Source organism: Myotis lucifugus, unplaced genomic scaffold, assembly GCF_000147115.1.
Source record: "Myotis lucifugus unplaced genomic scaffold, Myoluc2.0 scaffold_240, whole genome shotgun sequence".
In the NCBI taxonomy this organism is placed as follows: Eukaryota; Metazoa; Chordata; class Mammalia; order Chiroptera; family Vespertilionidae; genus Myotis; species Myotis lucifugus.
In genome coordinates, this window is record NW_005871288.1 from 693,960 (window position 1) to 712,150 (window position 18,191).

Here is an 18,191-nt window from a genome sequence, read left to right on the forward strand (position 1 = left end):
GTTCACCTTGATGGGTTAAGTGATGGTAGAGACTGACAAGTAGAAATGAACAAGCTTAACAGCAATTCTAACATAAAATTTTACTAAAGAACAATGTAGAAGCTTATATCTTTTTAGAATATGACAAAAAACGTCTTGTACAATTATTCAAACCACTTTCACTTGAGAGCATCAGCTAACTTGAAATTTATTTTATAATACACCCTGTACTAAGCATTCTCTACATCAGTCCTGAAAACAGAATGTAATTACAACCACCCTCAGGTTAGCAGTAAGTACACTATACGCACCTACTTCTCCCTTACTTTACATTTCCTGGTTATAAGAGAACAGAGATAAAGTAGGGTGGTGTATATCTGGATAAAAACATTAAAATAAAATCAGTATGAAAGCTAAAAATTGCTACATGGCATTAAGCTATTGCTAACACCATGATTTTAGAGACTAAGAAAAGAATAGAATGTTTTTGTCATATTAAGGTAGCTTAATAAAGAATACAAATATAACTTGGTATTTTTTAGAGAATTTTGAAGGCTCATTAACACAAACTATATCAAAAGATAGAAATGGATAAGAACAGTGATAAAGTAACAAGGGTCCAAAGAATCTTTTCTTCAAGAGTACTGCATCCGCCCCCTCCCCCGCCCCCCACCAAAACAAAACTAAGGAGAATCATGTTTAATGCATGTACAGAAAAAAATTCTACTTAGAAAACAAAAAAAACCCTTAAAATATGTGGGTTGTCAGCTTCTTTACCACAGTCCTTAGAAAAGGTTAAAGTATATTAGTTTAAATGACCTCAATTTTCTATAGTGTAATGATTATTCTTAGATATTAGCAACATTGCTAATGATCCAGCATAGAATAAAAGAGGAAAAGCAGTTTGAGAAGAGTAGAAAATATTTCAGGACAGACTGATGGGTTAAAAAGTGTGTGCATCTAAAAAGTGACCCTAATAAAATGAGTTTTGTGTATAAATGTTATACAAAAATCGATATAAGGAAATTGTAAGACAACACTAATTCATCATCTACAGCTTCCTAAACAATATGTGAGCTGGACTGATTTTTAAACATTTTGTTAATAAATTACACTATTAAATGGTAAGTATACCTGAAACATAATATTGACTATCAACTGTAATTGAAAAATAAAAAATAAAAGTTGGATTAATTTTAAAAGGTAAAGTCAATAACTATCTCTATATAACACTTAGAAGGTTGACAAAAATGAACACCAAATTCTTAGAATTTTTATCACAAGACTAGATATTTAAACTCATGCTTTTTCCACTGGCAGATACTTATTTTTAATATTCCTAAACCCCGCTGGCTTACTGCAGTGTTGGATGAAGCACTAGGTGGGAGCCCTGTTAAACAAAGGCAGTTTATAAGTATTCAATACACTTTGAAGAACCAAAGACCTATAGAAATACAAAATAATTAATACCAATTCTTCAAAGGTTCTACAAATCTCCAAGCAGCTCAAGGAAACTATCAGTAATCAAAGTATGGTATAAAGGAAATCAATAAGAAATTTTGGATGTAAATCCAGGCTGTTTTTATAATTTCCTTTTAGTGCCATACTCATAAATGTGAGAAAAAGGTGGCATAATATAGAAGGATAAGTGTTGATGAGTTTGAAAAAGAATGTTTCATTTCTTATGCTCATACACTTTTTTAAAATTCCAAACTGCTTATAAGGCTGTCAAGAAACTTTCAGATATAGAGCAGAAATGTTTTCCTGATTATCATTTAAAACCTGAGTTTGGCATCAGTTGTGCCAGAGTAAGTCAGGCATGTTAATAGTTTTGGCTCCCTAGACAACTCTCTGGGGTTTAACAATAACATAATACATGGCAATATAAATGTTCAATTCGCTAAGTGTGGTAACTATTGCAGTTAAGTAGGAGACTTGCTTCCTTGCATGTATGCTTAAGATTTTATATTGAATTATCAGGATGTCTGCAACTTCTAGTCATTGTTCAGCAAAAATTTTAAATGTAGGGGTGTGTGCGCTCATACATGTATGTAGAGAATTATGAGAAGAGAGAAAGACAAAGAGGGGGAGGGGAAGCAAAATGTTAACGACTGGTAAATCTACATAAAGAGCATGCTCATTGTACAATCCCTGTACCTTTAAACAGGTCTGAAAGTTTTCAAAATAAATAGTTGTGAAGAAATTATAACATTACTTGGCCCATACTAATGGCTTTATGTATTTGCTTTTAAAAAATGTTTGTCTATTTAAATCTTCTGCTAAAAAGAAAACCTATGCCATATATAAACATAAATAGAATCTTTGCCACACCACCCTTTTTAGGGCATTGATATTTGTTTAATACATTGCCATATCTAAAATCTACTTTTAAAAGATGTTAACAGTAAATTATATAATAAACCAAAGGATATTAAAAGTGTAATTATATCAAAAGTATTTGCTAACCAATGCATTTTTCCTTTAAATTAGAATCACCACTAAATTCTTTCTTACCTTGAAGAGCCTGAAACTTATAGTCATTTGAAGAATTAAGAAATCTGTCCACAATTGTAATTCTGTTCTGAAGAAGCTTCTCAATAAGTTCAATTCCATCAGGTCCCAGCAGTTCAAATAGCTTATGAGGAGGAGAAAATCACAACATGTTACCTCAAAATTAACTTTTTAAAGTTACTAATATCCTAATTCAACAGAGTCCTACTTAGAAAAAAAAGCTTTAAAAAACAACAACTTAGGAAAGAAAAGTAACTTCATATTGCTAAGGAGCTTTCAACTTTATAAAGGCTATCTGCAATTATATAGTTACAGAACATGACTCAATTTTTAAAAAATAATTATGGCTTACATATAAAACTCTACATCACAGAATATCAAATATTTACATTTGGTTTTTCTTGACACAACCAAATGAAATTCTAAAATTAATTTGCTTTTTTAACATATGTTCTAGTTTTTCCAAATAGAGTACCATTTTTCTTACAACTTACTACATAACAGTTATCTTTAAAGTTAAAGAATCATCAGAATGTTTTAATCATGACATGCCAAATTTTTAGTGTTTAATGATTATTAAATTTTATTAAATTATTTTATTAACAATTAATTTTCAATGCTTACTAAATCCAAAATCTAAAGCAAGGTACTGCAAATGCTTTACGTAACTTTATAAAAAGTCTCCATGCATATCCTCCCTAATTATGCAGAGTGGCTGGCAAAGATTAAGTTGATTCCAGAGTGAGAGAATGAGTTTTAGGATTCAGAGGCTTTCAATTACAAAACTCTATGAAATGACTGTTCCAAAAAGCCTACAGGTTTACTCAAGTACAGTGTGGGATATTATTTTTCTCCTATCTAGAAATGTTATACTCTAATTTTGCATGTGAAGATTTTATATTTACCTAATTCTAACTGTTCTCAGAGATTCCACACAAATAAAATCACTATTAAAAGTAGAAATTTATGTTGAGTATATATGAGACATTAAATATTTAATAAATACTTTATTCTTGCTGTTCTTTTTACTGACATTATCTACACAGAAGGCCATCCTTCTTCCATCTCGCCTCCAATCATGGAACAGCTCTTCCTCCAGGCAAAGCATCATGGAAAATACTGGGGCCCCAATCACTCTCACCCTGACTCTCACAGCAGTGATTCCACACAAGGAGAGGCAAGCCTTCCCCACTTCCATCAAGTACTCAGCTCCTAAAGCAAGGCTGTCACTCAGACAGAAGCTTTCCATTGTCCCCTCCCTCAGCTCCAGAGTTCTGCCTCACAGGTCTTGGGATGTGTTTGTGTGTGTGTGTGTTGGGGGGGGGAGGGGGGGGACCTAGGCCATAAAAATAGAGAAATATCTAAAACAGAAAACAATTAGTGGTTGTTTAAGTTGAGGGGGGGGATGGAGGTGGAGAGATAGAAGCTAAAGGTTTAGAATTTTTTCTGAGGTGATAAAAATGCTCTAAAATTGACTTTGGTGAGGTTTGCAATTATCTGTGAATATACTAAAAACCATTAATTTGTGTACTTTAAATGGGTAAATTATATGGTACGTGAATCATACAGCATGTGGCAAATGTAGGTTTATAGCTGTTTGTATGAAAAATAATACAATAATTAACAAATAATATAAGAATAAACTGTTTTGTGAACTCACTACTGTACACCTACTTTTGCTTCACCCTGTATATCAATAAGGCTATTTAAAAAAAAATACTTGCAATACATATTTACATAGTTACTTTTCCCCAAACACACTCCAAACAAATTGCAGTAGAAAATGCTCTCTACATAAAACATGAAACGTCCTTTATATCCTATCAACTATCAAAGAATGTGTTAATTCCTAAACTGAGACCATTTCTTCCATAAGAAAATAATTCCTTTTGGCAGAGTTACCCTTATACATATTCTTTGCTAGTGAAGGTTATTTAATCTGAAATTAAATGTTCACACATAATAAATTAGAGATTCTGGTTAAAAAATTTTAGTCCACAACATGATTTTAAGATCACAGTACAAAGAGCACATTATTTATACAAAAATAACACACCTAAGACCTAACAAAAGGGACAAGGAGGCTCTTTTGCTCTGAATAGCAGAATTTCCATAACTCCAAGATGAAGAATCCCCAGCAGAATTCTGAGATCAGCTGCCATCAGGTTAGAAGCAATCCTAAAATTATGCTTTTCCTAACATTTGCCATTTTTATCCACATTGAGAGCAGGTGCAGCTCTCGTTCAAGATTTGCACTACAAACTAATTTGGCAGTGAGAGTGACTGTAAAGGTACATCTGTCAGGATCACTGCTCTGTGTACTGACACAATTCCAGACGCAACCAAATTGAAAACATAAGGGGAGGGAAAGGATTGTGTGGGTACAGAAACAGACATCAGCTACATAGTTTTAAAGAAAGAAAAAAAAATGCAGTTTTCAAATAATACAAAGGCACATTTCATTACCCTGGCTATAAATTAAGGATATAAGATTTTAAAGGAGACACAATAGGAATAGATAGATAACATCCTTTTCCTGATAGATGTTAAAGTCATTATCATCTATTAAGGCTTTCTAAACAGACAAAAGTTCTCAAAGTTCTTATTGTTATTATGAATCCTTTTTCATTAAATTAAATAATTAAAGTAATTTTTCATCAAATTAAAAGATGAATGGAAATAGTCAAAAAGTTAACCAACAGAATACGTTTCTGAGATGCCAAAGAAAATATTTCAGAACGTGTGCAGACTAACTTTAAAGACATTACTTCCTTGTTTCTTATTTAACAGGTGTATGTAGCTTGTTAATCTCTCAGCAAAAGTAATCCCCACTTTCCACTGTATTCTGAATTATGTCATTTTTTATTGCAATTGGAAAAAAGCTATAGTGGATGCTATATTAAATATAATCATACCTCAACATAATAAAAGCCATATATGACAAACCCACAGCCAACATCATACTCAATGGACAAAAACTAACACCATTTCCCTTAAGAACAGGAACAAGACAGGGATGCCCACTCTCACCACTCCTGTTCAACATAGTACTGGAAGTACTAGCCATTGCAATTAGACAAGAAGAAGAAATAAAAGGCATCCAAATTGAAAAAGAAGAAGTAAAACTGTCCTTATTTGCAGACGACATGATATTATACATACAAAACCCTAAAGACTCCATCAAAAAACTACTAGACTTAATACATGAATTTGGCAATGTAGCAGGATACAAAATTAACCCCAAGAAATCCGAGGCATTTCTATACACCAATAGTGAACTTTCAGAAAGAGAGATTATAAAAACAATCCCATTTACCATCGCACCAAAAAAATTAAGATACCTAGGAATAAACTTAACTAAAGAGGTAAAAGACCTCTACTCAGAAAACTACAGGACATTGAAAAAAGAGATAGAGGAAGACATAAAGAGATGGAAGAACATACCATGTTCTTGGATTGGTAGAATCAACATCATTAAAATGTCCATACTACCCAAAGCAATCTATACATTCAACGCACTTCCCATTAAAATACCAATGGCCTTCTTCAAAGATCTAGAACGAACTCTCCAAAAATTCATCTGGAATAAAAAAAGACCCCGAATAGCTGCAGCGATCCTGAGAAAGAACAAAGTAGGTGGGATCTCAATGCCAGATATCAAGCTGTATTACAAAGCCACTGTTCTCAAAACTGCCTGGTACTGGCACAAGATCAGACATATAGATCAGTGGAATAGAATAGAGAGTCCAGAAATTAGCCCGAACCAATATGCTCAATTAATTTTTGACAAAGGAGGCATGAACATACAATGGAGTCAAGATAGTCTCTTCAATAAATGGTGTTGGGAAAATTGGACAGATACATGCAAGAAAATGAAACTAGACCACCAACTTACACCATACACAAGAATAAACTCAAAATGGATAAAGGACTTAAATGTACGACAGGAAACCATAAAAATTCTAGAAGAATACAAAGGCAACAAAATCTCAGACATATGCCAAAGCAATTTCTTCACTGATACAGCTCCTAGGGTAGTTGAAACTAAAGAGAAAATGAACAAATGGGACTACATCAAAATAAAAAGCTTCTGCACAGCAAAAGAAACCATCAACAAAACAACAAGAAAACCCACTGCATGGGAGAACATATTTGCCAACGTCATATCTGATAAGGGCCTAATCTCCAACATTTATAGGGAACTCATACAACTTAACAAAAAGAAGATAAACAATCCAATCAAAAAATGGGCAAAGGAGCTAAATAGACACCTTTCAAAAGAGGACATTCAGAAAGCCAAGAGACATATGAAAACATGCTCAAAGTCACTAATCATCCGAGAGATGCAAATCAAAACAACAATGAGGTACCATCTCACACCTGTCAGAATGGCCATCATCAACAAATCAACAAACGACAAGTGCTGGAGAGGATGTGGAGAAAAAGGAACACTTGTGCACTGCTGGTGGGAATGCAGACTGGTGCAGCCACTATGGAAGACAGTATGGAGTTTCCTAAAAAAATTGGAAATGGAACTCCCATTTGACCCTGTGATCCCACTTCTAGGAATATATCCCAAGAAACCAGAAACACCAATCAGAAAGGATATATGCACCCCTATGTTCATAGCAGCACAATTCACCATAGCTAAGATCTGGAAACAGCCTAAGTGCCCATCAGTAGATGAATGGATTAGAAAACGGTGGTACATCTACACGATGGAATACTATGCTGCTGTAAAAAAGAAGGAACTCTTACCATTTGCAACAGCATGGATGGAACTGGAGAGCATTATGCTAAGTGAAACAAGCCAGTCAATGAAGGAAAAATACCACATGATCTCACTCATTCATGGATAATAAAGACCATTACAAACTTTTGAACAATAATAGATACAGAGGCAGAGCTGCCTCAAACTGATTGTCAAACTGCAGTGGGAAGGCCAGGGAGGGTTGGGGGACAGGAGGGAGGGGAGTAAGAGATCAACCGAAGGACTTGTATGCATCCATATAAGCATAACTAATGGACATAAGACACTGGGGGGTAAGGGAGGGCAGGGGTTTGTCAAGGGTGGGGGGGAAAAAAGGACACTTATGTAATGCCCTTTGTAATACTTTTAGCAAAAAAATAAAATAAAATAAAATAAAATAAAATTTAAAAAATAAATAAATAAATAAATAAATAATACAAACCAGCTTCTAATTTACCATTTTTTCACATTTTGTCTATTAAGTACATAAAGCATCATTAACTTATTAAACAAAATAGTTTTTCACACATTTATCAGATTTAGAGTAAACACCAGAAATTATATGAACAAAAAAATCTCTTATCATGTAGACAAATCAGCTAATAACTAAAGTACAAAGGCCAATGATCAGACAATTTAAACTTAATTTTCTCTATCAAATTTTATTTTTCAAAGTAAAAAACTTTTTTTTTATCAAACACAATTTAACCACATGGGAATCACTCTAACATAAAACATCTTCTAAATGAAAAATTATTTTAATGTAATAATATTAATAATTCTTATTTCATAATAGCAATAAAAGTGAATGTTTTAACTATCTAGTCACTTGAATTAATGAGAAAATTCCCTAGCCTAATATCTAACTGAAACTAAGAGGAATGGAGAAGCAGTAAGTGCAGGGTGCTCATTAGAAGACATCATTTTGAACTAAGCTAGTTACGAAAAGGAATAGCAGCCTACGCACAAAAATTAAAAATTTGCTTGAGCATCTAAATGGCAAGATTTATCAAATGGAGCAAGTGGGTGAGATATTTATATTCTAAGTAAGCTAATTTCTTTGTATATCAAAAGAAAATAAACATCTTTCAGATAAAGAAACACCCATAGCTCCTCATTACACATTTAATATTTGCATGAGAATTATTTATTACATTTCATGGTAGACTGATAATATACAAGCAGTAATGTTTAATCTTTTTCCTTATTGGCAAAGACAATAAAAAAATACAGCATTTATCATGGAATTTTTCTATTTGGGGAATTTGAAATGAACTAAACTCTACCTACTCATAAATTTCTACACAGAAATTCAATCCTCAAAAATATTATATTATACATCACTCTTTCTGGGTATCAGCTGATGTATAAAATGCATAAGGAACTAAGTTATGAAAACCATTACTCATATAAAACTGAAGACAGGATTAAAAGTACAAAAATAAAGCAAAACATAAGGCTTAACAATAATATAATGAGTTCCTGGTTTGGTGGTGGTTTTTTCCATAATCATCAAAATACTTGTAAAGGCTGTAGTTATTTTTATTGGAAAATAGTTAATTTTCCATTACGTTGAGGAAACTTATTAGTTTAATTTTAATCCTAAGTAGAAAGAATAGTTGAGTAAGTGTGTATTGATCACTATTGTGAAGTATAATTGGCATATACATTCTACATACTAAATTTATTTATTTTACTATTTTCAAGTTTTAGCTAAACCTTTAAACAGTTTATCACAATAAAAAATATGATAATCCTATAAGGATAATAAGAGCCATTTCTTTTAAAAACAACAACACTAAAATTTATATTTTACTTTTATACATCTTAAAATTTCCTTGAAAAACCCCTTTCCTTTTATGCTTAAGATAGGAAGGGAGGATGTCTTCTTAAAAAACAAGTATTAGAGATTAAGATGAAGAAGAAAAGATGGCACAAAATTCATGCTTAATAAACTTCTTCTAGTAAAACAGAAAAAGAAAAAATCTAACAGACACTTCAAACTTCAAATAAGACAAATACTATGTCCCTGGACAAGAAATTAAGCAAACTAGGCAAAGCACTGAATGGGATTAAAGTGACAAGCTGGGCTCCAGCTCTGGACAAGAAGACCAGGTACTGGGCTACTGTGTGGTAATCTAGATGGAAACTGCTCCTTACAATTGTGAAGCTCCAGCTAGGCTTAGTCGGAAACCAGGGTATGGACATAGAGCTCCACTGTTCATGAGAAGGGGTTGAAAAGAATGACACTTGGGCCCACGGTTGCATGGGAATCTAAGACAGGGAGACGAAACAATTTGGTTGAAAAAAAGCCAGAAATCAACATAAAATTAAAAAACTTATGAAGAAATCTTACACTAAAAATGATGGTTGATAAAATTAATAAGGGAACACAAGTTCCCTCCAGAAAACAGTAATAAGGAACGATGTGACAAAAGACTTTAAAATAAGTAATACTATGAAGCTCAAACAAAGCAGTTGCTTCCATTAAAATAATTCAGGAAACAAAAGAGGGTATATGGGAACACTATAATTTCTATTAAATGTTTCTGTAAACATAAAACTGCCCTAAAAAGTCTACTAATTTTATTATTTACTTTTTTTGTTGTTGTTAATCCTCACCAAGGATATTTCTCCACTGATTTTTAGAGAGAGTGGAAGGGAGAAGAGACACAGAGAGAGAAACATCAATGTGAGAGAGACACATTGATTGGTTGCCTACTGCACACACCCTGACCAAGGCCTGGGATCCAGCCTGCAACCCAAGTATGTGCCCTTGACCCATATTAAACCCGGGACCCTTCAGTCAGTGGCCCAACGCTCTATCTACTGAATCAAACCAGCTAGGGCAAGAGTCTATTAATTTTAAAAAGACGGTATACGATGAAAGAAAAAAAGGACAAAGCTATTGTCAATCACAAAAATTATTCTCTTACTATTGATAAACTTGTGCAAAGTTGAAGGATTATCCACTTGTGTTTTAAACAAATACTATCTAGCAAACTGCCTTATATATAAGTAATGATCAATATGGGGTTGCTGTCTGTCAGCATTAATTTCTGGGTCAAAAAACACATCGTTTTTGGAATATCTCATTGTGATCTATTTTATTTTTCAGACCCAATTAATGTTCTTGAGGTCACTTTACTGTATATTTTTAGAATATTTCAAATATTATCATGATTATTATTAATAGCATAAGAAAGCAAACAAATAGTTGTAAACAGATTAAAATGTTAAAGGAGAAACCCATTTCCAATGTGAGAGAAATGCATCTCTTATAACTGGATGTATCTTGAAAGCCATTAGGCTTGTCCCAATCTCTTATATATCTAAAGGTTGTTAAACTGTCAGATGTCTTATTTTAAAACTAATACATGCTACATAAAGAAAAGCTAAAACAGGTGGGAAAAAAGTAAAGACCAGAGCAACAAAACCAAAAGCCAATTCTCTGAGTATAAAACAAAGCATTCCTCTAGCAAAAATAAAAAATCCTAGAGAAAAGACAGATAAAAAGCAGCAACATAAACTAAAATCTAGTTTAATTTTTTAAATAAGGAGAAACTATAAATATCTGTACAGCTAAAAACTTGAGTACTTAAATGAAATGGATAACTTCACAGAAAAATGTAATTGACAAACTTGATTTAAGAAGAAATATAAAATCTGACTAAACCAGCATCTACTGGAAAATTTGAATTGGTGATCAAAGTCTCCTCCAAAAAGACACCTGGCCCAACAGTTTTCAAAGCATAGTAGTATCAAACTTTCATGAAAGAGATAATCACTTTCTTATTGAAATATTTGAAAATAACAAGAGAAAAGGAAAAAGCTCCAAAAGTTTATTATATGAAGCTGGAATAACCGTAGGTATTAAAACAGGATGATTGAAAAATTCTCTATTCAGGCTGGGATTCTAAGCATAGTAGGAAGATAGAAAAACCATATAATGTACCAGTGTCTATCCAAGAAAGCCCCAAGAAAAAGAGGAGACATTCTGATTCTCATAAATTTAACTAAAGACAATACATGTATTTCTTTTTTAATTACAGGAGGTATACATGTAGCACTTCTACTATCTATCTATATATATAAAACCCTAATGTGCAAATAGACTGAAGGGCAGAACCACCGAACAACCGGTCCCTATGGCATGACTGACCACCAGGGGGCGTGTGCGGAATATGGCGGGCGTTGGCTACAGCGGGATGGTGGAGCAGGTGAGCAAGAGCGCCAGACCAAGGAGGGGCATTGGTTGCTGTCATTGGGGCGAGCCTCTGCTGGTTACTGAAAATTCTTTGCTCCCGTGCACCGCGGTCTCACCTGGCACTCGCACCTGCTGCCAGCGGCCGGCCCCGCTCGAATCTGCTGCCGGTGCCGGAGCCGCCGCTTGCACCTGCTGCCGGCACCCGGTGCTAGCCCCGATTACTTGGCACCGTTAGCAGGTGCAAGCTGTGGCTGCCAGCCCTGATCCTCCCTCAGGGCTTCTCCACCTCCCCGTTCCTGAGGGGCAACTGGGGCTGGCAGCCTCTGCTCGCACCCACTGCTGGCAACGGCCCCGATTGCACTCGCTGCCAGCGCCAGAGCCACTGCTCATACCCACTGCCTGCACTGGCCCCGCTCACACCCACTGCTGGCCCCAATCGCCCCTGAGGGCTTCTCCACCTCCTCCTGCTCCTGAGGGGCAATAGGGGCAGCAGCTGCCACTCGCACCTGCTGCTGGCGCAGGGCCCAAACACTTGGCGCTGTCAGTGGGTACAAGCGGGGCCAGGGCTGGCGCCGCCAGCACATGGGAGCAGCGGCAGTGGCAAGAGCAGGGCTGCTGGCAGACAGGGGACCAGGGGCCATGGCGGGAAGGGCTGGGTGGGGGCGCGGAGGATGGGCTGAGGCCTGCCCCAGTGCCCACTGCAGCCTTGCAGCCCACAGTTCCTTTCAAGGTGCAAGAATTCGTGTACTGGGCCCCTGGTATGTAATAAATGGTATACATTATACATTGCAGTAAGCCTATGCTTACTATATTCAATTTAAGGAATGTCTTCCTTTGAGATAATAAGCAATTTTAGACTTGCATGTGAAATTAAAATGATATATGTATTAAAAACTAAGAACAATGAAGTACAGTCAGAGAAAACATTTAAAAACTGAATAACTTTGAAAAGGTTTTGAATTAATAATCCATGTTGAACTGAGTACTAAAATAAAGCAGAGTATATTATTTATAACATTATAAATTATTCTTAGTTTGGTTTGTGGCATAATAAGTTACTAATATTCATACATTACAAAATAAAATCTTAAAAAACATAAAAATATGACCATGAAAATGAGGACACCACTTATTTAGCATTTTTCTCTCAAGAAAAATGTGCTAAGCAAATCTGTTTTTGCATTACCGATAAATTATATTTTCATAATAATTAATGCTCATTATTTATAGGTACTTAATCTAACACAATAATGTAACAAAGCTAAAATCAAGGTCACTTACAACCTAATTAAAACTATTTGGAATGTGAACACTATTTATGCCCCACATACTATAATTAATTATGTGTATAGTAAGTAAGGTTACAGCTAGGTATGACTATATGTATATTTAAAAGCTTACTTTCCATTTTCATATACATAACAAATTGACACCTTCCTTGATTCATAGAAAGAAGATATGCTGATTTTAATTGCCTTAGAGAAAACAAATTTACAGCTATCGTATGCATGTATGTATGTGTGTAAGTGCTCATGAAGATGAACAAAATTAATGCATCAAATTTTAAATATTCAAATGCATGCTTACAGCAATTTCTAAATCTAATAATCAGACTAACATGTTTACAAAATGATCATTAAGACATTATCCAAAATATTTTTTATCTCAAATACTATTAAAACACAGAAATGTATCCTTTATTTTACTAATATGCTTAATTTTATTTCTTTCTCATATCAATTTATTACAGATATCTCTCAATATATGCAACCCATGTGTTCCTCCAAATTAGTCATAACAACACTCATTATATGAAATGCAATTTTCTTGCCCATTTCTCTTTTAAATGTATGTATGAAAGTTTTAAGAGGAGGAGACTTAAAAAACAAGATAACGGGCCTGGGTTGGTTAAACTTTGTTAAATTACCTTTTTGTCTCCCAAAACCTAAGACTACCTGACACACACAATAGAATGAATAAGTGAATAAATGAATAAATGAATGCCAAAAGAGAAGACTAAGACAAAATGTATAAATTTGGCAACATGTCTTACTCTTTGAGCAACCATTCCAATTAAGAGAAAAATATTTTGGAATCTATTATTGCCACAAATTGGAAACAGCAAGTAATTTTTAATCCTCGTTTTGAGTTTAACTTAACATATTAATATCTTTACCTTTCCCCCATATCTTAAGTAAGTCATCAAAATCCAACTCTCTACAAATTCCAACGCAATAATCAGTCGGCAAATGCAACTAAACCTTCAATAAAAGATCTCATTACTTACCCAAAGTACTCCTTATGTTTAACAAACTTCGAAAATTAAAAACGTTTAACAAGCTGAGAGCTGTCCTACACCTTCTACCCTGAGGTCCTAGTGATAATCCTTGGGCCATCCGTCTTACACATACAGCTCTTCAAATATCATGTCCATTCTCCTATCCCACCATAGCTTTCTCTTGGAAAGTATAACCAAATACATCTTTTTTCAAGTGCTCATCATAATTATTTCAATTTCCTTTACCAACCAACCTGATCACTCTCCTCTAGACCTTCAGTAGGCTTCTATCTCCCTTAAAGTGTGGTGACCAGGTGCAGCTTGAAAAGTTGAACTGAATTATCATCACCCATGTATAAGGTTACTTTTTTAATAATAAAATTTTATTATTTGGTAGATATATAACACTACTTGCAATAGGTAATACGTATGGAATATTTGTACTTACCAGATGTTAGGCACTATTCTAGAGCTTCAAGAGCTTTATGTCATACTAGAGGCCCAGTGCACAAAAATTTGTGCACTCGGCGGGGAGGGGGTCCCTCAGCCCGGCCTGCGCCCATTCACAGTCCAGGACCCCTTGGGGGATGTCCACCTGTCGACTTAGGCCCACTCCCCGGGGGGGGGGGGATCAGGCCTAAGCTTGCAGTCAGACATCCTTCTGGCAGCCAGGGAGCCCTCGGGGGATGTTCAACTAAAGGCTTAGGCCCCCAAGGGATCAGGTCTAAACCATTAGCTGGACATTCTTAGTGCTGCCTCGGAGGTGGGAGAGGCTCCTGCCACCACCACTGCGCTGGCCAACCATGAGCCAACTTCTGGCTGAGTGGCACTCCCCATATGGAAGTGCACTGACCACCAGGGGGCAGCTCCTGCATTGAGCGTCTGCCCTCTGGTGGCCAGTGCGCATCATAGCAACCGGTCATTCTGCCGTTCAGTCAATGTGCACATTAGCCTTTTATTATTATTATAGAGGATGTCCCTATTTCCCCCCTTTTGCCCCCTCTACCCAGCTCTTGCCCCCCACTTCTCTCTGGTCATCACCAGACTGTTGTCTGTGTCCATGGGTTGTGCATATATTTTCTTTGGCTAATCCCTTCTTTAAATTCACTTCTTTAAATTTTTATTTTCAGGTAAGTGCTTATAACTGCACTATTATATATTTTCTATTATATCATTTAGAATTAAGATATTTTTTAACTGAACCCTTGTAAATTTTAGCACAATTTAATAAATTATGCTAGAAGCAATTAGGAGATTTTTCATGTAATGCAGATACATTTCAATTAATATTTTATTAATTTTTAATCTTTTAATATTTTAATTTGAAATAATCTCACACATGTAAAAAAAAAACTATAAAATACTACAGCATATTATATGTACCCTTCACCCAATTTCTTAGGTGTTAATAATTTAAACATAACCATTATACAACTAACAAAATTTGGAATATATTTTTCTTATAATCTCTTTAATGTTACTTAATCCATTTACTTTGTTTTTGTTAATCTTCACCCAAGGATATTTTTCCATTGAATTTTAGAGAGAGTGAAGGGAAAGGGAGAGACACATTGATTGGTTGCCTCCTGCACATACTTCGATAGGGACTGGGGATCAAGCCAGCAACTGAGGTACATGCCCTTGACTGGAATCGAACCTGGGACCCTTCAGTCCACGGGCTAATGCAAAACAGGCTGCAGCTTAATTCATTTACTTTTAATCTATATGTGTCTTTATATTTAAAGTGGGTTTTGTTTTTGATTCACCCTCATAATCTGTCTTTTAATTGGTGCATTTATGCCACTAACTTTCAGAGTGCTTACTGAGAGTTACTACCATATCAGGCGGCTTCTGGGGGTCTGGGGCCGGCCTGCCCTGGATGGCGGCACGCTGGTGGCTCGTGCTGTCCCGCCCTGCCTGAAATATGCAAATTAGCCGCCATCTTTGTTGGCGGTTAATTTGCATATCATGCTGATTAGCCAATGGGAGGAGTAGCAAAGGTACAGGCAATTACCATGTTTGTCTATTATTAGATAGGACTAGAGGCCCAGTGCACTAATTCATGCATGGTGGGGTCCCTCAGCCTGGCCAGCAATCGAGGCCTATCTGGAGGCCAGCCAGCCAGGCGGGGGTGGGGGGAGGGTGGAGGAGCCGCGGGAGGTTGGCCGGCTGGCCCCCCAATCAGGGCCTATTGGGGGGTCCTGCCGGCTGGGGGAAGGGACCATGGGAGGTTGACCTGCCAGCCCCCTCATTGGGAGGGACCACGGGAGGTTGGCCAGGTGGGAGGAGAGGGGGAAGGGACTATGGGAGGTTGACCGGCTGGCATGGGGGGAGAGGGCCACGGGAGATTGGCTGTGGGAGCGCACTGACCACCAGGAAGCAGCTCCTGCATTGAGCATCTGCCCCCTGGTGGTCAGTGCGCATCATAGCGACTGGTCAACCGGTCGTTTGGTCGTAACGGTTGCTAAGCTTTAATATATATACATATAGATTATATCATGGCATATATTCACAGCCAACCTACATGCTAGCCAATCACTTTTTCATGTTAACAAGTTAGAAAACGGCAGCTTAGAAAAGTGACTTGGCCAAGGTCCAATGGTTTATAAATAGCAGAGCTCAGATTGATACATGTATCTAACTTCAAAGTCCATGCTTTAACTACCTGAATTTGTAGTTCCCATGACTGACTTACACAGAATTTTTTTTTTACATATACAGCTGCTAAACCAGATCTGTCTTTCTGGAATTCCCAGTACTTCTGGTTACAAGTATATGAACTTACATTTATCTATTTTATCATGTCATATTCAGCCCATCATTTTAATAATTAGAGCAATAAAATGGGGGGAAAGCAACATACAGCCAAGATAAATAAAAAATATGGCTAGGCTTTCCCAACATAGATTACAAAACTTAAGAGACCTGTTAATAGCAAGTGCAAAACTTCAGTTATCTTCACCTTTCCTAGATGTTATGTTCAGCTACAAGTAGAACAAATAATTCTTGCATTTTCCTCATAAAAAGTTTCATCCCTTATAAAGTACAAATGAATATCCAAAAATGATAGACAACATGGAAGTAACAAAAAACTTGAGAGAAAATGTCTATATCCCTATAGAATATGCAATACGAGCATATTCAGATATGTATCCACAAATTAGAGAAAAGATACATATGATCTGAATAACACTCTACCCAAAACCACTGAGATTAAATAGAAAGTTTTTTGTTGTTTTTTTTTTTAATGGGAGGTTCAATCATGTCTTGGGGATTGCCTTTCTAAGCATAACACCAAAGGAAGATTACTAAATGAAAAGACGATAGACTTGCCTACTTAAACACTAATACAACTGCCAAAAAAATTTAACCTCATAAATTTTTTAGAAATAAAAAATGAATTTCAATGTCATAAAATAAAAAACTGGCAATTCTCACAAGACAACAGTTAGTGTCCTAAAATATATTTTTAAAAACTTCAACCTCAGTAGTCATAAAAATGTAATTAAAACTGAGTTACCATTTTCTCTCTACTAAATAGGCAAGCGTTTCTCTTTTAAAGCATGATAGGACTGGAAAAGATCTAAGTACAGAGATACTCATACATCACAGGTAGAAATATACACTGGCAGATTCTTTCAGGAAAGTATTTTGTTAGTACTTTAGGATGCAAACTTCTCACTGATAGAAATATATTCAAGGGAAAATACGTACAAGCAAATATTTAGCAGAGGAGTCTTTATTGCAAGAAAGGCTAGATATAATAAACCTTCAATAGTGGAGTATTAATTTAATAAAATAATTTATGGTGATAAATGTAATACTCTGCAGCCATTAAAATGTATCTATAATAATAAAAGTGTAATATGCTAATTAGACCAGACAGCTGAACGACCTTCCGGATGTCTTTCCAGACGAAGCAAGGGCTGCGAAGGCTGAGGCAAGCCGCTACAGCTGCAAGGGCCGAGCCCCTTGTATGAATTTCGTGCATCAGGCCTCTAGTTATATAATAGAATATTGTCTTAAAAACAGGTATAGAAGTGACCAAAAAAAAAAAACATTCTAAATTACATATACTGTTTAACCCATTTTTTAAAGTATTAATATTTTAAAACATATATACTCCAAAAGATGACTTAGTTCCTTTAAACTGTGTACTCTAAATATTTTACAATGATATATTTTTTAAAATTAGAAAAATAAGCAAACTTGTGTTAAAAATAGGTGGTATTACATGGCACAAAACACTTTGTTTTCCATCACAACACTGAGAAAAAAAAAAAAGAGAGAAACAATGATTGTATTATAATAAAACCCAATGACTGACATGGTAGCCATAAACTGAAAAAATTAGAGAAATATGAGAGAAATGTAGCAAAAACACAAAAAGAATGACATATTAACAAATATGTTTCAAAACCTATAATAGTAGGATCTTTAAGGTTAAATCTCTTAAAAAAAAAAAT

The 18,191-nt window shown here is 35.4% G+C and overlaps 1 protein-coding gene across 8 annotated transcripts in view; it reads right to left on the reverse strand.

Annotated features, from left to right (window-relative positions):
• Positions 1-18,191, reverse strand: part of ASCC3 (activating signal cointegrator 1 complex subunit 3) — a 247,270-nt gene that overhangs the window by 202,417 nt on the left and 26,662 nt on the right. For all 8 annotated transcript variants that reach the window (XM_023762284.1, XM_006098563.3, XM_023762281.1 and 5 more), the window contains one exon: positions 2,494-2,614. In XM_023762284.1, coding sequence (XP_023618052.1) covers positions 2,494-2,614 — 121 coding nt within the window. The remainder of the gene's footprint in view (positions 1-2,493; positions 2,615-18,191) is intronic.